At 34.0% G+C, this 22,833-nt stretch overlaps 1 protein-coding gene across 1 annotated transcript; it reads right to left on the minus strand.

The window, feature by feature from the left end:
- Positions 1 to 238: 238 nt before the first annotated feature.
- On the minus strand, positions 239 to 21,764 carry LOC129223958 (splicing factor 3B subunit 2-like). Its single transcript, XM_054858342.1, has 2 exons — positions 21,555 to 21,764; positions 239 to 4,002 (listed from the first exon to the last, which is right to left on the minus strand). The coding sequence occupies exons 1-2, from the start codon at positions 21,700 to 21,702 to the stop codon at positions 296 to 298; spliced, it is 3,855 nt and encodes a 1,284-aa protein (XP_054714317.1). The 5' UTR covers positions 21,703 to 21,764; the 3' UTR covers positions 239 to 295.
- Between the last annotated feature and the right edge of the window lie 1,069 nt (positions 21,765 to 22,833).

Here is a 22,833-nt window from a genome sequence, read left to right on the forward strand (position 1 = left end):
TAAATAAAAAAGCTAATTTATCTGAACTTATCTCAGATTTGAATTATTCACTTGAACTTTCATTTATCCCAATTTTTTTTTCTAAAAAGACGGAAAACGTTCACCCTTGCATAAATTTACAGGTTTTATAGCCAATACTAACACTTGATACTTTTTGAATCATTAAAAAAATAAATAAACAAAGTTTATATCTTACTTGGAAGTCCCAATAAGAATTAATTTATTCTAAATTGATGAAATAATTTTTATTTTGGCTGTATACATATAGTAATGAATAAATTTACATGAAACACCATTAAAATTTGAATTCTTTGTATTTCTTGGGAGGTTTTGCACTATCCATTTGTTGTTTCTTCCTCTTATTCTTTTGTCTTGCTGCATGTTCAGCAACCATATCACTCAAATCTTCTTTTTCTAACTGAGATTGCTGTTCACGCATAGTCTGCTCATATCTTGCTGCCATAGCAGCAGTGTCCATTTCCAGCTCACTAGGATCTAAGGCAACTTCAATTCCTTGAGGTGGCACAGATGATGTACCTGGCATTCTAAGTTTGCTTCCAGGAATGGCAGCAGCTAAATCATAAATATGTGTCGAACCCATCATTGCTGCACCTATACGTTCTGTTTTCTTTTCAGGAAGTATTGTATAGAGTGCAGGAGTCTCACCACCTTCTAATTCGGCTTCAATTTTCCTTTTACGCAATTCTATCATGTCTGGAGTCTCCATACCTGCTGGTATTGAACTGAAGCCACTTGGGGTTATTAGTCCTTCAGCTGGAGTAACAAGACCACTCTCGTCTTCCGCTTTCTCTTCCTCCTCTTCCTCTTCATCTTCTTCATCCTCTTCTTCTTCTTCAGAGGATTCAGATTCCAACTCACCCCATAGAGTATGATCTATTTCTTCTTCTTGAATGTGAGGTTGATTATCTGTAATTTGAGTTCCAAAGACATCACCATACAAAGGTCTCCCAGTTTCATCAACAGGAGGCTTCCCCCAGCCTCCAGCGTGATAACCAAATGAGCAACTGTCAGGTATAGGTGCATTGAGGCCTGGAATTTTTAAATTTGGATAAGATGGTGGAGGACCATAACGCTGCATAGCAATAAGCCAAGGTGGAGGGCATTTATTAGCATTAGGACCAGTAGGCATGCCTAAAGCTGTTCTTAAGTCATCACTCAAATCACCAGGTTTTTTTTCTTTCAATCTTGTTTCAAATTCTTTACCTTCGTAATAAAGATCTCCATGAATCGTCATTCTTGGCTTTGTTTGCCATTTAAAAAAGGCATCATGAAGCTTTTGATAATCAATGTCAATTTTTCCTAATTTTGGTCTCACTCGTTCCCTCATTTTTGCTTTCATAGTTTTCTGATCCTCTTTTTCTTGCAAAGCTTGTCTCATCTCCATAATACCTGTTCGTTTTATGAAATCAGGAAGTTCAAAAGCAGGTTTCTCTATGCCTCTTTTCCCTTGCAAATACTTTCGCTTAAAACACCAATGTCTGGGAACAGGAACCGTGTTCCTAGATGCTTTTAGATGTAATAAAAGAACAGGATCTTTAGCTGTTACATCATGCATTTCAACAAGCTCTGGGCGATTAACTTTTTGTTTTAATTCTGCAACAGTCATACGGCTTAACTTTTTTAGCTTTCTCTTAGACAGCTTGGGTTTTTCTTCCTCTTTTTTGTCATCTTCATCTTGTTCATCATCGTCATCTAAATCCATAGGTTTTTTCCTCAGAGCCATTGGGTTTATATTTTCTTCTTTGCTTGCATCTTTGGATGCATCTGCTGCCGTATCTTCTTTCCCTTTTTCATTTTCAGACAACTTGAACTTTTCAAATATTCTCATAAATTGGGAATATAAAGGATCAGAAACATCAATTACTTCCTGGACATATTCTACATCTATGTCAACACTTGTTTCTTTAGAAGTTTCAGATCGTTTTGTAGAATCTTTCTTCCCTTCAGCTGTTTTTTCAGTATGCCTCTTCTTCTTTTTCTTCTTCCTTCGCTTGCTTTTAGCCTCCTTATTTTTATTCAATGCATTTTCATCATCAATATATTCATCTTCATCAACTGAAACCAAACTAACAACAGTTGGTTTGACAAGAGTTGGTGTCTTTTCTTCATTTGCTTGATCAGGCTGCACAACTGCATCAGGATCAACACCTAATTGTTGAGCACGCTCTGTTTTCAATGCTAATACTTTTTCCAAAGCCTGAGGAAGCTTGATATCAGAGGGAACTTCAGTAGTATCCATACTTTCTTCTGAGTTAAAGTTCAGATCCAATTCTTGAACTTCGCTGTCACTGAGAATTTGAAATTCTCCACTAGGATTGGATTTAATATTAGATGGTGGAAATGACATGGTAGTAAATTTTGATGTTTCTTGCGCAACTGACACGTTTGAATTACTTAGGGCATTTGAAGGGGGCATAGATGGTAGTGGTGGGAAATTTGACATAAGTGTTGTAGGAGGAGGAGGAGGTATTGTTAATGAACTTGCATGAAATGAAGAAGAACTAGTAGAAGAAATGCCTTTTGCTGAACTTGACTGGTCAATTTCCTTCTCTGTTTGCTTTTGCTTTTTCATTTCAGCCTTTGCTAATCTTTGTTGTTCTTCAAGCACTTGCTTTTGCTGTTCTTCTGCTAACAGGCGTTTTTCCTCTTCTGCCTTCAATCTCTTCTTATGCTCTTCCTGTGCTTTACGCATCTGCTCTTCGACAAGCCACTTTTCTTGTTCTCTTTTCATTTCTTCCTCTTCTGCCATTCGTTGCTCTTTAATTTTTTTTTCTCTATCAGCTTTTCTCTTCTCTTCTTCTTCAAGTCTTCTTTTATCTTCTCGAATTCGCTGCTCTTCTCTCTTTTTTTCCTCAATTCTTTTTTGCTCTTCAGCTTTTCTTTTTTCTTCTAAAATTCTCAGACGATCTTCCTCAGCTTTTCTTTGAGCTTCAACAACCAATCTCTCTTCCTCTTTTCTCTGAGCTTCAATTCTTAATTGTTCTTCTTCAGCTCTTCTTTTAGCTTCTAATTTCAATCTTTCTGTCTCTGCTTTCCTTTGAGCTTCAATTCTGAATCGCTCCTCTTCTGCTCTTCTCTCAGCTTCAATTTTCAATCTCTCTTGCTCTGCTTTTCTTTCTGCTTCAATTCTCGCTCTCTCCTCTGCTGCTTTTCTTTCAGCTTCAATTCTCGCTTTCTCCTCTGCTGCTTTTCTTTCAGCTTCAATTCTTGCTCTCTCTTCTGCTGCTTTTCTTTCAGCTTCAATTTTTGCTCTCTCCTCAGCTGCTTGTCTTTCAGCTTCAATTCTCGCTCTCTCCTCTGCTGCTTTTCTTTCAGCTTCAATTCTCGCTCTCTCCTCTGCTGCTTTTCTTTCAGCTTCAATTCTCGCTTTCTCCTCTGCTGCTTTTCTTTCAGCTTCAATTCTTGCTCTCTCTTCTGCTGCTTTTCTTTCAGCTTCAATTCTTGCTCTCTCCTCAGCTGCTTTTCTTTCAGCTTCAATTCTTGCTCTCTCCTCTGCTGCTTTTCTTTCAGCTTCAATTCTTGCTCTCTCCTCAGCTGCTTTTCTTTCAGCTTCAATTCTTGCTCTTTCCTCCGCTGCTTTTTTCTCAGCTTCAATTCTCAATCTCTCTTCTTCTGCTATTCTTTCTGCTTCGATTTTCAATCTCTCTTCTTCTGCTATTCTTTCTGCTTCGATTTGCAATCTCTCTTCTTCTGCTTTTTTTTCTGCTTCAACTCTTGCCCTTTCCTCAGCTGCTTGTTTTTCTGTTTCAGCACGCAATCTCTCCTCTTCCTCTTTTCTTTCAGCTTCAATCCTCAATCTCTCATCCTCTTTCCTTTCTGCTTCATGTGCTTCTTCATCTACTTCCATTTGCTCCTCTTCATCATTCTGACAAGATTCATTTTCTGTACTTGCATTTGATTTGCTACTTTTATCAGTCATTTCGGACGAATTTTCGTCAGAGTCTCTAGACATAGTCTGGTCATCTGCATCTTGTACACCATCTGTAATGAATTAAATACACTTTACCATTATGAAAACAAAATGCTCATTTTTAAAAGAATATTATACAGGGGTCTGGCCAGAGGATATTTGGGTCCGTTAACGGACCCTTCATAAAAATCCGATCAACCAAAACGGACCTTTCACAAAATCCCGATCAAACAAAAACGGATCTTTCACAAAATCCCGATCAAACAAAACGAACCCTTCACAAAATTCTGATAAACAAGATCGGATCTTTCACAGATTGTTAATTGAAAGAGCAAATCTGAAAGCAAAACAATGCATATTTCTGTGTATAAACCGATAATTTTTGGAACCTTTTTTGAAGTCAAATTAGAGGGATCAGCTTATACAAAATCGGCTAATTTTGAAAGAAAAAAATCGGCACTCTTGCAGTGCTCCTGCAAGCGATAAATAATTGCTACTGCCAAATAAATATAATGGTTGTTTGTTTGTTCTATCACAGCTAATTAGCAGCGATGTTGTTGTAAACTTTTCTGAAAAGGCATTGGTAAGCACTTTTCTCCCCGCTCATGATTTAATAAACAATAATAATACATATCTGCGAAATGAACTTAGAACTGCAAAAGGATAGTAAGGGTGGGGAAAAAATATGATCGCTTCAGATAGGGTTCAAAATTATCACCACTTAGCATCTGGCGTTGAACCTTTATAATGACTTGATTAGAAAATATTCTCATTTTACTAGCTTGTCAATATTTGCGTTTTTACAGTGCGGTGTGATGTTTAATTGTTATTTTGGGAGAAAATTATATGGGTTTTGATTTTTCGATGCTAACAAGGATGATTAACTTTAAATAAACTCTTTTAATTACCGTTTTTTTTCTTTAGATGTCTACATTTTGAAAAATGCAATCCTTTAAATCTGATATGAGAGTCATATTTTGTTCTTTTTTCGAGCTAACTTCGCTTTATTAGGATGCAAATAAATGAAAAGTCTCTTTATTTCTGTTAGAACTCTCATTTCAAGTTTTTAAAGCAAAATTCCATTTTCTGTTATGAGTCAAAAATTAAAATGCTGAATAGATAGTTTATTTTATTTCATTTATTTATTTATTTATTTTATTTTTATTTATTTATTTTTTTTTTTTTTTTATTTTTTTTTTTTTTTTGCTTCAACTGTGTCTACAGATGTTAATGAAATGTTTATCATAGGACTCTAAAATGCAATTTTAAAATAATTTTATCAAAAATATTTCTTTTACAAGTCGTTTTTATACTTTTGATGCCTTCACTTTGTGAATTACGATCTCTTTGCATCCGCTATCGGAATCCGATTTTTCGAATTTTTGATGTTTATTACGCTTTGTTAAAAGGTAAACAATTAAAATAACGTTTTATTTTTGTTAAAATAACGGAATTTATACGTTTTAAACGAAATTCTGTGCTTTTTAAGAGTGTCTTGGGTCACAAAGTTAAATGCTGAACCCTATTCTGAATTTTATTTATTTATTTTTTTTGTTACAATTATTTTAAATACTGGACAGAAATATTTGTAGTATAATTTAACAAAATGTAGAATGGTAGATAAATATTGATACTTGAGAGAGCGATGCCCCCCCCCCCCCGCCAAATATCAGAAAAACACTCCAGAATGATATTCTCGACATAGAAAAGGAAAACACTCAACTTTAATCAATGCAGTTTGTGCCATCTCTAAATTATAAAATTTCGTTTTAACAATTTTTTTTTTTTTTTTTTTTTGCGAAATTAATTATTTTTCACAAAATTATTTAATTTTTCACAAAAAAAAGGACCTTGTGAAAAATCCTGGATAGACCCCTGGTATATAAGCATCCAGCAACAAATTTCATAGTAAATACTAAATATTTTACGACAGACTTTCTCAACAATTTTTGACCCATGGGCCTGAAAGATATATGTCAAAACATTTTACAAAGTTCACCAGTGTTTCTCTCTTTTTTTTTTTTTTTTACATAAACTTGGTATTTAACAGGGGTCAGAATGGAGATTTAGAAAATGCTTTTGATAAAATTTTAGGACAACAACTACTAACAAAAACAAACATTACTATTTTGAGTGTATCATTTTTTTGTTAATTTCACGCTATGGTCTTCAACAACCACCCACCCCTGAAAAATTTGAAGCTATTATTATGGATAGTCTCCATTTTTTCACCTTTCCATAAGATCGAAAGAAATATATTGAAGATAGAAGACAAACATCTTCCTTTGTGAAACAGAAACTTCTGGGTGCAAATTAAGACAAACAACCACTGGTTCTGAACCTTAAGTTGCTGGGCCTCTCTCCAGCGTTATTTAGAAGGGTCAAGAGCAGAGCTGCCAGCACTTAGGTTTTCCCTCAGAATCTTAGGATATCAGAAATAATCTTGGATTCTTAGAATTTTGTTTAATATTTTTTTGGGGGGTTTTGCACTTGATTGAGAAAAACAATGCAGTTATTAAATATTTTAACACAGTGGCGAACCTGGGGGGGGCGGCTATGAGGCTGCAGCCGCCCCCAGACCAGAACTAAAAGTTTTTTTTTAATTATTTTTTTACAGCAGCAGCATTTACAGCAAAAATACACAGAGAAAAAAATTTAATACTGAAAATTGTGATTTGTTTTTTAATTACAGCAAATAAATATACTCTGGTATTTTTATGTCCTTACTAGTTTTGGGAGAGACTAACTCATTCCTCCATAACCTCCCCCCCCCCCCCCCCGGGTTCAATTTTTTTTTTTTTTTTTGTGGCTCTGATAGTAGTTCCGAAACAGCTGCACTAAACTAAATTAACTACTATTCTTTCACTCAGGGCTGCAGAGTCGGAAGAAAAATGGCAGACTCCAACTCCTGGATTTTGAAACGTCCGACTCTGACTTTTTTTTATTATTTATTTATTTTTCAAATCGCATCTCCTCATGGGAAGGGGGGGGGAATCCCAAAACAGGGATTGAAATATTAATTCCTTGTTATGAAATTTTTGCGTTGTATTTTATTGTAAGCCTAAGATGTATACAATGTTAGAAATTCAATTTGAAAATCAAATTATCCAACAGTTGCAATTTCTAAAGTGAGATTACTAAAAAATCCCATTTTTTAAAAAATTGAATAGGATTAATTTGCTCCACTTTAATGTTTAACAAACAGATGTTGATCAAAACCTGTGCTTTCAACTTTTGAAAACTGAAACTTGAGAGATTTTTTTTTTTTTTTTTTGCTGAGTCAAAAAAACTTTTCTTGAGAGAGGGCAGTCCCCCCCCCCCTTCCTGGATAACACCCATCTGGTGGGTAACACCTCAACTTAATCTCAGAGTTTATAAAAATTGAAATACTTTAATTCGTAAAAAAATTCCCCAATAACATCTCCATAAATCTTAAATTTCATCTTAAAAATTTCACCAAAAATATTGCAATATATTGCGCAGAGAAGTCGGGTACATGTATGTCTGGGGCAAATTTTACCCAAAATGTAGCGGTATACAGCTTTGTACGAATAGCCCCCAAAGCAGAATACTACTAAATTTGCGATGCACGTCGCAGAACTGATGCCTGAGCTGCAGAACAATGCTACTCAAATGTGAGAGAAAAAACTCAAATTTTCTGCAGCAATTCTACAGATTTCTGTGAAATTTCTGCAGAAAATCTGCAGAAACTGCAGTTTTGCTGCAAATATCTTCCAACTCAAGATAAAATTTTTCAAAAAGTCTGCAGATATCTTTAAAATACAATTAAATCTAAAATTCTTGGAAATTACAACAATTCGGCGGAAAACTCGCAAAAAATGTTGAATTCGATAAGTCATCTGCAGGAACTTAAGATTTACTTTGAACTTAAAGAAATCTACAGAATTTGCGCAAAGCTTCTGCAGAAATTTCATATTTTAAATCTGAAAAGATTCTGATTTTTCTAACACTTTTGGTTTTTCCCTCAATCGACCCTCATCCACTGCAGTTTCCTCCATAAACCTTTTTTTTTTATACATTTCAATTAGAGACGTACCGAGTAGCACTTTGGCCGAGTAGCCGAGCACCGAGTACTCGGCCTTTCACTACTCGGCCGAGTACCGAGATACCGAGTACTCGGCCTTGCACTACTCGGCCGAGTTACCAAGTACCAATTATGTTTTAAGAAGAACCACCGACACACATGTGATGAATTTTGAACTTATTGGAATAGTAGTATAGACCTCCTTGTCCATATAATAGTTTTTAAAACTAAATTCCTGCTGAAATTTAATTACGCATTATATATATAATTTTGTTTGAGTCAAAAATTTTACAAAAAAATAATTTTTAAAATTAAAAATAAATAAATAAAAAGTATGATTAATCAAGTTGGAATTAAAACAAATTACAGTAAAATCCCTCTAATGCGGACACTAACAGGACAAATTTTTTTGTCTGCAATATAGAGGTGTCCGCAGGACAGGGGTTTAATAATGTTATTTGCATTGGAATTGGGGAATTAAAAATTGTCCACCTTTGAGGGGTGTCCGTTAGGAGGGGTTTCACTGTATACCAATCAATTATAGTTCTAGTCCACCAAACATAAATAATTTTTAAAGCAGATAAAACAAATGTGCAGGAACACTCCAGACACGTGTTTCTGCCCCCCCCCCCCCCCCCCCCCGTTGCAAGTAACGTCTTTTTCACTGCATAACATGTAAGCTAAAGAATGTAAAGACATTCAACAAAAAAATTTGACTTTTGTCGGATGCCTTTAAATCTACGAGCCCCCATTTTGTGCATTGAAAAAGGAATTCCTTGAAATGCCAAAACACGTGTCTGCAGAGTTCCTGTATTGTGCTTTTAACGTTGTTTTATTTCCTTTTATTTTTTAAGCAAAGGTATTTTTACATTTTTATTACTAATTTTTGTTTGTAGCAAAAATCCATTTTTAATATAAAAATTCCATATTTTCTATACTTACCTTTTTTGTGTAATTTTTTAATAAATAAGTTTTATTAACTTTGGGGACATTAAAATAAAGATTTATTCCATTGAAGCATTACAAACTTCATTATTCTCAAAATTTAAATTTGACTTATAAATTTTAATTGTAAGTGATTGCAGAATATAATGCTTGCTCTTTTTTTTTAATAAATTTTAGTATCTCTTGGACAATATTCAATTTTTTGCAACTACTCGGTATTGGCCGCGTATCTGATCAGAATTTGGCCGAGTACCGAGTACTCGGCAAATTGGCCGAGTAGGCCGAGTACCGAGTAGTTACCGAGTACTCGGTACGTCTCTAATTTCAATGTCTATCGCCGAAAATTACGTGTCTTGTTTGAGATTTCAATCCTTTTGTATCCAGAAAATAATTCAGTTATTTAGAAAGTTTTTAAGTGTTTTATTATTTGCTACCCTAACTCGACTCATTTTACTTATTATTTAAGTAATTTATTATTTTTTTAAACATTATTTTAATTTCTTAGAAGAATTTTTAGAAAATTTTGTATCTTTGCTCTTTTTATGCATTTTAGGAAGCATGTAAAACATTTTTGGAGAATCTCGATCGGTTTAGGTTCCACAGAGATGCACAGCAGCAGTAAAGTTTTAAAAAGTGAAAAAAAAAAAAAAAACTCCCCTTAACAAATATGAACTGACAGCAGGTAAATTTTTAAATCATTGAGCTTTTTCTCCTTATCTTCGGACGATGAAATCGCTACCAATCACGCGTATAAAGGCTTAGAATTGCATTTAAAATAATAGCAGTCACACCTGAACATGCATCTCATATTTCCGTGGCATTTAAAATTTACTTAACTAGATTATAGCTCCTACTGTATATAAGTTAAAAGTTTCAAATAAATATCAAGCGCAGAAAACTTCGTTCTCTCAATTAGGGCCAACATTTTAACGTACGGGTAAATTTTTACTACCATAATTGTGGAAAAATTTAAATCGGTTTTTAATTAATATCTCCAGTAATTGAATTTCTACGAAAACGAGGCCAAGTTAAGAACACTTTCGATCAAGTCACCGTTTGAACAAAAAATGAATTATCACAATTGGTTCATCTGTTTAGGAGCTACGATGCCACAAAAAGACACACTGATATACACTTTTAAAACTTATTTCCCCTTCCTTTTTTGCAACAAGGGGGGGGGGGAGTAACAGATTGGCTTCTGAAATGATACCTTATGATTTAAATTGGGAATAAAACCTAATTCAAATGGAATTCAGAGTCTTTTATTCAAATATTTAAAAATGTTTAGAATAGAAATGATCCGTTTAAGATCCCTCAAAAAAGTTACGGATACGGATACAGATCTTTATTTTCCCTCGGATATCCGCGGATACGAATATCCGGAACATCACTAATATGTACCTGTATGGACGTCCGAAATATCCATTTTGATCTTTCCCGAGTTAATTACAACGAGTTTTCTCCTGACGTCTGTATGTACATATGTATGTCACATAACTCAAGAACGGTAAATCCTAGAAAGTTGAAATTTAGTACGTAGACTCCTAGTGGGGTCTAGTTGTGCACCTCCCCTTTTGGTTGCATTCGGGTGTTTCTAAAGGGGCCTTTTGCCCTTTTTGGGGTAAAATCATGTTGTAAATATCGATGCAAACTCAAGTGGTGTTATAATTTGGCGGACACTTGGCGATAAATCGCTAGTCTTTTGGTCGCCAAGTTTTGTTGCCAACTTGGCGCTTTCTTTTTTATCCGGTTTTAATGTGACCATTGTTGGCGATATTTAGAGAGTTAACTCTTGAGTCACATTAAAATTGCAATAATGGGGAAATAACATTAAATTGGTTTAAAAGGATGTCATGTGATGCACACATCAGCTCGTTTGTCTAGTTCGTCTGAAAATAAGAAAGTGTTGAAAATACTACTCCTCCGAAGTCCCCCTCACACACCGGAAGAATTATGGAGCATCTTAAATTTCATTTTCAGGTCTTCAATTTCGCGATTTTTCCAGGGGAAATACCCCAATCACCGAACAACGTCTAAAATCGCTTAAAATTGCGTTTTTCAAGCTTTAATTTAGAAAAAGCACAGGCCTTAATATTACAAAAGATGGCCATACAATCGCGTTTTTAAGACTTGAATTTCAGAAAATATTCAGGCAAGGGTCCCTATACCACCTTCCTCCAACATCATAAGCAAGTAGGTTTTTTAAACTACACTTACAAAAATTTTAAGTGGAATAGCACCTGAATGTAAAACATTACTTTTGTTTTTAGCACCATGATTTTGAAAACTTTACCAGGGAAGAGCTTCAGAACCTCCTTCCCGTAAAATGCTCAACGTTTGTCTAAAATTGCGTTTTTGAAACTTTAATGTAGAAAGCAGGGGGTGAAGGAACTGAAATCAACCTATTAAGAAAGAAATAGATCGGGGACAGTCCTCCATCCATTACCCTAACTCCGATAAATTTGGCCTATAATCACGTTTTTAAAGCTTCAATTTCTAGAAATTCCGCTGAGACCCCTGTACCTTTTGTTCCTTGAACATCAACGAAGAAAATCTAAAATTTAGGGGCATAGGTTGTATGAGCGCATTACTCTCTGTAGCTAGGTTCTGTTTAAACTGAATAGCATACATTGCGCTAAAAGTTATGATTTCTTAAATTTATTCATTTATTTTCTGAAAAGTAAATTTTTTCATTATTTTAGTTGGATGGCAGAATATGAATCAAATACCTTTCCCATAAAAAAAAAGTCCCCCCCCCCCACTTTACATGGCCAAGTTACGCTTCTGCCAAGCACCCTCAGAAGTTTCACGATTTGCTCAAGCGATTCATACATTCCTTTTACTATTTCATAACTGAGATCGAGATAAAAAATATATTATTATTTTTATTTGAAAGTGCTTACATAGGAAATTTTAGGCAAAAAACTATTTGATGACAGTTGCTATCACTTAAATAAGGTTTAAAAATAAGCAAACTAGGAGACGATAGGTAGCTGTTACAGACAGCTTGATAAACAATCAAGCTAGCTGGTTGCTACAATGACAAGCATTTTCTTATTAGTAGCATGCAATCAAATTAATTGGTAGTCAGTTTTTTAAAAATGCAAAGAGAGTCGGTGAAAATTTAAGAAATAAAGAAACCCGAAGTCGGCATGTTTTCGAGCAACTTCGACCTCTTTACCCCAAAATCAGTCCGATTCCGACTCCACACCCCTGTTTTCACTTCATCAGCACAGAAGTTTCTTTCTGTTATTTGTTTTGCACTACATCGAGCTGCTATAAAAGAGCATAATCTCTCCTCACAATCATGCTTCTATCAGATTTGCAAATGAATGAGAAACAGAGACAACCTGTTTGGCTTTATGAGTGGAAACGATAGATTTCCACTCAATTTTGTAGGATTGAGCTTTTTATAAAAAGTATTATTTAGCTCTTGCAATGTACTTCTCTGCATACCAAGAACTAGGCATGTACGGGCTGTATACAAACAATCTGGACTCTAATTAGTAAATAGAAAATTGTTAGCTGCTTTTTGCGTCAATCGCCAGCAATATGTATTCCATATTTCGAGGGAAAAAAGTCATTTCGTAGATTCAAGCCTTACTGTGTTTTGTGAGTTTTGCCAGAAATGTTAAGTACAAGACTATTATTTGATTCGACTGAAGACTTTATTATTCGTCTTTTTACCAACCTCTCCTCATGGTTAAAGAATACTGCTGGAAAAAAACTACGCCACCCCAAAGCATACAAATTACTTCGGTAAGTTTTGCTTTATATTTCGTATTTCTTTTCTATCCACAAAATGGTTGTGAATTGCAGTTCACTTGTCTTTCATTTCGAAAACAGCAGTTCTTTTTCATAAAAAACAATTTTTTCATCCATTTAAATATCGAAAACATTCTTACGCATTTATTAACTAAAATGTCTAAGCATCTTAATGTAAAATATAGTGATAACTAAAATTCGATATAATTTCCTGCAACCATTCTATGTTATCAATCAATTTGTTCTCGCACTTACTAAGGTTCACACAACACGAATGTCAGTTTCCCAAAATGTGCTAAAATTTAGTTAAATTAAGTTTCTGAAAAAGTAGTTACTCTTTAAAAGAAGGGACTAGGGGAAAAAAGGCAGACTTCTTTTCTCTCTCTCTCTCTTTTTAATTGTCGCGTTTAGTATCGATTCTTCAAATTTTGCATCCGCTCTCGCTGTTTTTAATTATTACTTTACGATTTTTCAGCTTTTTTTTGTTTACACCACCAACATTCATGCCACCCATGCGCAACCTTTTTGCACTTTAAATAGTTTAGCAATGGTGTCTAAAATGCATATTTTTTTTTTTTCACTTACATTTAAATTTTACCACAGAATAAAAAATTTCAGACAATTTCAAGTGCGACTCAGAAAACTTGATTAGACATTAACACCCCTAGATAAAAAATAATCTAGTTTTTAAAAAACATCTTCATTCACATCAATGAACCTTTGGTAATGTCAAGGAGACATAGAATTTTAATCACCTCAGTCCTGTGGTGCAACCAGAAGGGGGCCTAGGGATCAGAGCTCGAAATTAGCGGTCGTTAGTCGTATTTTGCAACTGTAAATTTCATTTTGACGACCGCGATTTGAAACGTAGTCGTCACTGTGACGCCTAGCTTTCCCCCCTACTAAGCTTTCACTTTCGGAAGATTTGTCTCCAAAAACATCTGCGTGCGTTGCGATCGCGGAAAATTTCCTGGAAGTATCGCTTTCAGTCGGAAAAGCTTGAACAATCCCTCCCCCCCCCCCACCTTCGCCCGCGAACTGTAGCAGCCAGTGTCATTGCAAGCACACCCCTCCATTCCTCCTCTCTCTGGAGTAATCTTTTCTCCCCTTTGTTCCCTTAGTGTTGTTTACCCCCGATCGCCCCACCCCTCCAAAACCGGACTCATCTCAGGGTTGTTTGAGCAGATAGTCTGATCTTCTTCATGTTTCAAGTTCGACCCCCCCGTTGTAACACGAACGCACGGCGAGCACGAGGATTCCTTTTTTTTCCCACAGGATTTCGCTCATCTTTTTTTCTTTCTTTTTTTTTAATCATCGCTACCATCATTTTTTATTTGTTGAAAATATGAGTAAACGTAACTTAAAGTCATACTTTAAGCCACTAAATACTAGCGGAAATAAACGGCCAAGGATTGCCGATGAAGTCGAAATAGAAAAAAATAAAGACGAAGTAGATGCAACTTCTAAATGTACACGGAAAAGGGTCAACGCTGCAACTTTCATCAAGTGGCAAAAGCAGTTTCCGTGGTTGGAAAGAAAGGGTGAAGACCTGATGGTATGTAAAGTCTGTAAAGATTTTGGAAAAAAGGAAGATACTGGATTCATCGATGGTTGTCCTACTGCAAGATTCGAAACAATAAGTAGTTTTCTTGTTGATTAGTGCAGGCGGTTCATTCGCTTTTTTTATTTTTATTATTATTTTTAAAGATATTTATTAAATTGCGCTTAATTGTTTTTCAAAACACATCATAAATGCAATTTTCAATACTGAACACGTTCTTCTCGGAATAATAGTTCCGGTGTTTGATATTGCAATCCTTTTGCATCTTGCCGATATTATAATACTTTTTAAATATAGAAGTTATTTTTACATGTGCTACGATTAGGTTACCTTTTTTCTTTTTTATTTTAATTTATAACATATTATTTTTTCAATACATGCGGACAATGAACACGTGCTTTGCCGAAGTTTATTTTCGCTTTTGACCTTTCAATCCTTTTGAATCTTGTAAATATATTAATATTATTTGGCAGTTGGACACATGCCACTTCAGATTAACTTGTTTTCTGCGTTTGTTTTTCTTTTTGATGAATAAATTTATTTTCGAAATCATTCCAACACTAAACTTTTACTTTGTGGAAAATTGCGTATCGTGTTCGAGATTGCAATCCTTTTGCATCTTGTCAATGTTTTAATACTTTTAAAATCTAGGAATTATTTTTACTTATGCTACCTTTAGGTTAGCTTAATTTCTTTTTTATTTTAATTTATAATATATTATTTTTTTCAAAACATGCGGACAATGAGCACGTGCTTTGTGAGAAATTTCTTCTCGTTTTGGACCTTTCAATCCTTTTGCATCTTGTAAGTAAATATATTAAGATTTTGACAATTAGTCACATGACACTCAGGTTAACTTATTTTCTGCGTTTGTTTTTCTTTTAAATGAATAAAAAATTTTCAAAATCATTCCAACACTAAACTTGTTTTTACTTAGTGGAAAATTGCGTATCGTGTTCGAGATTGCAATCCTTTTGCATCTTGTCAATGTTTTAATACTTTTAAAATCTAGAATTTGTTTTTACATATGCTACCTTTAGGTTAGCTTATTTTCTTTTTTATTTTAATGTATAGTATATTATTTTTTTCAAAACATGTGGACAATGAGCACGTGCTTTGCGGGAAGTGTATTCTCGCTTTTGACCTTTCAATCCTTTTGCATCTTGTAAATATATTAATATTTTTTGACAATTAGTCGCATGCCACTTCAGATTAACTTATTTTCTGCGTTTGTTTTTCTTTTTAATGAATAAATTTATTTTCGAAATCATTCCAACACTAAACTTGTACTTTGAGGAAAATTGCGTATCGTGTTCGAGATTGCAATCCTTTTGCATCTTGTCAATATTTTTTTTTTTTTATGTCACTAAATTAAGTTAATAGTAATTATGGTACTTGTATAAACTTAGCAGGTGATTCCAAAATGCATTATTTTAATGCATTGTACATATATATCAGCTTGTTTTCATGCATATTATAGTTTAGTATAAATTTCAGCATGTTATTGAACGCATTTGCAAATTGCAACCAAGTAAAGCATAACGGCACCTAAGAAAAAAATATTGGTTGCCAATGGCACCTAAGTAGCTGATGCTAATTTCGACCTCTGCTAGGGATATATTAGGAAAAAAACATAATTTTTCAAGAAAGAAATCGCTGAATTAAAAACTTAATAGTTGATGACTTTTGATCAGCTAATTATGCTCTGCTCCCATCCTAATTCACTCCCCTCTTTTTTCTTTTCTAGTCCACCTGAAAATAAGAGAATTGTGCCACAAAAGTCCCCCCCCCCCCCTGGACCAAAATGATTACAGTTTGCTCAAATTTTGTTTTCAGGGCACCCATTTTGAAGCTATTTCCCTGAAGAAGGGCCCTGAGTTCTGCTATCTAACAACATTAAAGATAATCTAAATTTGGATTTTGGGGCTTGAACTTCGAAAATTTACTAGGACTCTCATCTTACCAAATATGGCATAAAACTGCATTTTAAGACTTCAATATCCAAAAATTTCCAGAGAGGGACCCTCGAAACTCTTCCCTCTAATATCTGCAAAAAAAAAAAGATGAAATTTTTGTTTTTAAAATCTTATTTTCGTTTAATTTTAAAGGAGAACCTTAGAAATTTTTTGTATAACATCACTGAACGACTAAAAACTTCGTTTTAAGGACTTTGATTTCGAAACATTTTCACAAAAGAGCTTAGAATTCCTCTTTTTTAAAGAGCATCCAAGGCCAGAATCTATAAATTTTGAGGTTCACTGCAACAAAATTAAGGCCTCAAAAGCCAGCCGTGAATATTTGCAACTTGTGCTAGTTTTTTTTTTCTCAATTTGTGGGACGTTGGGTCCTTTAAGGACGTAGGCGCCTTGCCACTGTAGGTACGCAGATCCGGGCCTGATAACATCGTGTTTTCTACAACTTTGGTTTTGAAGCTTCAAGTTTGAAACATTGTGTGAAGGTGGTAAATCAATTCGAAAAATTGATCGGTGGCATTTCTTGTGACCCATTACTTACTTTAACGTCAGCGAATGCTGGCCTACAAGTATTCAGTAAAAGGGACGTGATAATCATGTTTTTAAGGCCTTAATTTTGAAAATTTTCCAGTGATGGTATGAACCTTTCCTCCTCTTAACAAAACTTCTTTTATATGAGCAGACTGAAAGTTGAAAAACAAAAGTATTTTGCAAGGCTTTAATTTTTGTGATTACGACAGGCATGGAAAATTCGTGAAAATTAAAGTTTTGTGACAATAGTGCTTCTACAGTGTTCACCCCCAAAGCTGAATAATTTACGATGTTCTGCAACGTAAAAGCCCTCGACCAAAATTGTTCTGCAAGTACTTCAAGCATTGTACGCGAAAAAACGTGGCATTTTCCACAAACTGGTTGTCAAAAATCAAAATCGTTTCATATACGTTTTTTTTTTTTTTAACTGGACTGTGGCTATTTATTTCTGTGGAAATGAGATTTTTCCGGAAGCATCACAGCTTTCAACCAAATAACTAATTAAAGAGCACTGAATTTGGAAAATTCGTTGATCATGAAAACTATAAAATCAAACCGATTGACATTCTCCGAAACTAGTTTATATGCTTTTAAAAATGCATAGAAAGAGCAAAGATGCAAAATTTTATAAAAATCCGAACCTAGGTGTCAAAACACATTTTTTTAGTTAATTTTACATGGCATGAAAAGCAATTAAAATAATGTTACTAAATACAGAAAGTACTGAAATAATAAATAAAATGAGTCGCGATTGGGTTGCATATAATAAATCACTTCAAAACTTTCTAAATAATTTAAATATTTTCTGGACGCAAAGGGATTGAGTGGGAAGTAGATGAAGATCGGTTGGGAAACTCTTACTTATCAAATTCAACATCGCGAGCTTTCCGCCAAATTATAGTAATTTGTAAAAATTTTAGATTTTCTTCTAATTTTGAGAAATCTGCAGTATTTCTGAAAAATTCTATCTTGAGTTGGAAGCTATTTGTAGAAAATCTGTAGTTTCTACGGATTTTCGGCACCGTAGTTTTTGCAGATTTTCTGCACCGCGGTTTCTGCAGATTTTCTGCAAAAATGTTACTGAAATTTGCAGAATTTCTGCAGAAAATTTGTCAGTTTTTCTCTCACATTTGAACTGAATTGTTCTGCAGCTCAGGCATCTGTTCTGCGACGTACGTCGCAAATTTAGTAGTATTCTGCTTTGGGGGTGTTCACCAAATAAAGAAGCTGTAAATGTTATTATAGAAGATGATATTAAACTGACCTGACCGGCTTACAATCAATAAGAGCACTAGGGTGTTATATAAAAGTATGATAATGGACATTTTTGGGAAAGAAAAAAGAAATAGATAATTCTTAGTAATATTCCATGTTCAGATGAGCTAATTTATCAATCTAAACCTTTTTCCGTTCAATTCTCCTACAGTGGGTGTGTATTAGGGTGCCCCCAAAAAATCCAAAGTTGATTTTTCAAGTCGCACACCCTTTGTATTTTTCCTTTAAAGTCAAAACAATTGTAAAAAAAAGTTTCATATAATTTGAACAACGGCAATTAGTGCCGGCTTTCGTCTGAGAGTAAAAACCAGCCCTGTGTACTAGGCCAAATATATTACTGCGTACAAAAAAAAAAGTCAGCACATTTTTGTGATGCAACCGATAAATATCTAATAACATAGTGAATAATTTAGCTTGCTTGTTTCATCAAATCATTAGCAGTAGTGTTGTTATAAAGTCCTCTGAAAATACAGAGTAAAGACTTTTTCTTCTCCCTAAAGGCTTACCAAAAAAAAAAAGCCTTTATCGGCGAATTGAAATGTGAGCACTTCAAATAGGATTACCAGCTTTAAAATTATGGTTTATTCATCCTTTTTTTCCCCCCCGACTCCGAATTTTCGGTGAATATGTCAGTGATATTAATAATATTCATCAGGCATACCTGTTAAATGCTTATTCTAAAATTATTTTACATTAATAAACTTTTTATTTACCATTTTATACTTTTAATGCTTTCATTTTGAAAAATGCAATCTGATTGCATCCGATATGAGAATCGAACTTTTACTCCTTTTTTTCAAGCTAACTTCACTTTATATGGAGGCAAATAAATGAAAAGTCTATTAAAACCATCATTTCAAGATTTTAAAATGAAATTTCCTTTTTTTGTTTGAGTAAAACATTTAAATGCTGAATAGATGGTTTAATTTTAGTTTTTGCTGCAACTTTGTCGATAGATATAAATGATATGTTTATCATAAGCCTCTAAAATGCAGTTCTAAAATTCAAAAAAAAAAAAATCTTTTATGAGGCCGTTTTTACACTTTTGGAGCCGTCACTTTGTGAATTGCAATCTCTTTGAGAATCGGATTTTTTGAATTTTTGATGTTTAATTAGTGATGTGGATCGGGTAAATACCCAGCGGGTAGGTAAATATTTTTTGGGTATTTACCCGGGTATTTACCCAAGGCCTGGGTAAATACCCAAAAACTGGGTATTTAATAAGAAAATGCAAAAAAGCGAATGAGAATTTTTTTTTTTAAATCTAAATATGAAATAACTGGTAAAACTGTTATATACATATGTATTACACAGTTTATAATATTTTTTATTGGAAGACTTGATGAAATCATAAAAGAAACATATCGTGAACCAAAGAACCTTTCTTTTCAATGTCATAATTGGAGAAGTATAAGCAATTCATTATGAACTTCAGGATTTCAAAATCACAATCTAGGTTAGTCATATCCAAAATGAAAAAAAAGGAAGCATGAGGGATGTTTGGAAGAATAAACTGAGAAGTTATTAAGAAACTATGGTGTTATTTATTTTATTGATATTTAAGTGATATCATGGAAAATATAGAAACAGTTTTCACATTAATAAACAAAACAAAAAAAAAAGCAAAATTTTCTTTTCTGTTGCCTTGCTCATTTGCATTTGCTCCCCTGTAGGGTGGGAAGGTAAATATTTTTTTGGGTATTTATCCGAAGGCAGGGTAAATCCCCTAGTAATTGCGCATTTTGCAAAAAAATTTTAGGTAGTATTAAAAGGTGACTATTATCTTTCTTAAACATAAACCCTAAAATAAAAGATTAAAAATTTTAAATGAATTTTAAATGTTTATGTATATTATGTGTGTGAGTGTATATATATGTGTGTGTGATACAGAATACACCTGAACAATTGAACTAAGTTTGGAGGAAATTTCTGCATAAGATATAGGTAAATAAATTGTAATAATAAATTGAGCGACATTTTGTTACATTTTGATGTCATGCAGGGACATATTACTGGGTTATAAAAGACTAGGAGCTTAAAAAATTGATGTTTGCTTTTTTTGTAACCAGTTAAGCTTTTTTCTTTTTGTAGAATGGCTTTTTATATCTGAAATTTGGCTATCAACATTGATTAGGCATATCCAACACATTTAATGTGAATATCATATTAGATTGCTAAGCTTCACATAATAATTCTTTAATTATGTGATCAAAATACAATTTTTGGGCAAAAATTTATTGTTTTGTATATGGTTGGTTGTATATATACATAATGGAATACATACAGAAATAAGTATTTTAGATGAATATGAATTTTTGAAATAAATACCCGGGTATTTACCCATTTTGGGTATTTACCCGGGTATATACCCTGGGTATTTACCCCTAAAAATAAATACCCGGGTATTTTACATCACTATGTTTAATACACTTTGTTAAGAGGTAAACAAATAAATTCATCTTTTACTTTTATTGAAATCATGAAATTTAGATGTATATAACAAAATTCTGAGGTTTTTAAGAGTTTCAAACGGTTAAATGCTCAACCATTGCTTGATTTTTTTTTCAATTATTAAACAGAAAATATAATAGCGGGAAAAAGAAAAAAATTCACATGAACACCCATTTTGAAATTTCATTTTACTCTGCCTCCCCCTCCACGCAAAATTATTTGCTTTTTCACAAAATGAATTGATTTTTCACAAAAAAAAAAAGACCCTGTGAAAAAATCCTGGACAGACCTCTGTTTAATTGCCAACACATTTTTGCAAATGTCAGGTGTCCACCAAGGACAGCGGGGCGGGGGTTATCAGCTTGCACCCATTGAAACTTTTAGGAGGAGGTAATTTAAGAAAGATTTTGGACTTAGTTTCGGGGGGGGGGGCACTGTCTTTGGGTGGGGAGGGAGCACCTCCTGCCTTATTTCAAAAATAATTATTTAAAAAAAAACTCTTTTTTTTATTGAAATCAAGCTTGAAATTTTGCAGACAGATTATTAAGTTCTAAAAGCTTATCGCAGACAGCTACAAAACTTTCTGCCGCTGGAGGGGGGGGGAGGTCATCAGATTGCACCGTTGAAACTTTTAGGGGTAAGTAATTTGAGAAAGATCTTGGGCTCAGTTTGGGGGAGGGGTGCATCGCTCGAGAGGGGAGTGCTTCAAAGAATTAAAGGAGGTGCGCCATCGTCTTGGAACGGGGGGGGGGGGGGGCACCTCCTGCATTATTTCAAATATTATTTTAAAAAAGACTCGCTAATTTTTTTTATTGAAACCACGCTCGAAATTTTGCAGACAGATTATGAAGTTCTAAAGGCTTGTCGCAGACAGCTACAAAACTTTCTGTCACTGAGTTCTCAAAATAACTAGAAAAATCCCCGAAATTTCCGGTTTTTTCTTGCTTTTGCCTAGCTAGGCCACATGCATAAGAAGCCCATGGTTTGTAAATTAAAAAACGATCGGAGAAGACTCAGTAGTAAGAAACTGCTTCATAAAAACTATACTGAGGTTACATTCAAAAGAAAAAATCATACCATTTTTCCCTTCTTCTAAAAGTGCTTCTTGTAATCTTTTCACCAATTCCGCTTTTAACCCTGAAGTTGGTAAACCTCGGCTGGACAGATGTTCTCTTAAATCTATCACACGTAGCTTAGATAAACTTTTCGGGTCTAGATCAGCCATTTTTACTAACTTATTAATTCATAACTACTTATAACCGATCACCGGCCGACATTTGTTTTTAATCTTCTTCGTTGCCAGTTGCCACTTTCATACATTAATTTTATTTCCTTTCATTAAACGCCATGGCGCAGTTTCAGATTAGAGAAATAGAAATAGGTTCTCTACTTTTCACTATTTTCGCAGTCAAGGTCGCGTTCGAATAGGATGAGATCGAAGAAATTCGAATGGACCTCATAATATGCAGCACATGATCATGCTTAGGGCTTACACAGACTAATGACTTCATTTAAAATGCCGAGAAAAGAGAACACCATGCTTCTGGTAAGGAACTAAAGAGGCTTAAACCCAATTCTCATTTCTATGAAATTTTTTTCACATTGAAAACAGATTTTCATTATCTGGTTAGGTTCGATAAAAAATCTTCTGATCTAAAGTTCGATTTTGCTCAATTCAATTCGCAACTCCAACGAACTATAGGGGGCACTGAAGTCACTGTCTAATGGCGGAATTGAAAACTAAAACAAACGCACATGGTAACGAAGAAAATGCTAAAAGTGTTGTGATTTTTGTTCGTACGTATCATTTTTTCGCTTTATTCTTTTTAAATTAATTTTCAAAGTCTTGTGGATATTCTGGCCCACGTAGAAAGAAATGAGAATTCAAGAAGCATTACTAAACGTCAAAGATTAATGCAAACTACGTAGTTCGTAGTTCTAAGCAGCTATTTCCATGATGTTGAATTCGATATTTATCAATTCTTGATAAAACTAAATAATAATTGTGGCCTGACAAGAACAACAATTGATGCTAGAAAATTCAATATGACATTACAAATTATTATCGAAAGAAGATGATACTTCTTTGCCTTGCTTGGCTAGCGCTTATTTTTTTTCCATTTGTAGCTGAGTTATTTCTCTCGAATTCCCGAATCGGTTCATTTAAAAATTTTCTGTTTCGATTTTTCTAATTTCTGAGTTACGATTTAATTGTGTCATGTTATGCAAATCATCAACAAAATTCTCACGGATATATGGTGGTAGTTTTCTTTTCAGTTGATTGACCATTATTTCCTTTCACTTATCGAATTCTGTAATCTTACTACCATTTTATTCCACTCATGATAAAAATTAA

Source organism: Uloborus diversus, chromosome 6 (genome assembly GCF_026930045.1).
Source record: "Uloborus diversus isolate 005 chromosome 6, Udiv.v.3.1, whole genome shotgun sequence".
NCBI classification, from domain to species: domain Eukaryota; kingdom Metazoa; phylum Arthropoda; class Arachnida; order Araneae; family Uloboridae; genus Uloborus; species Uloborus diversus.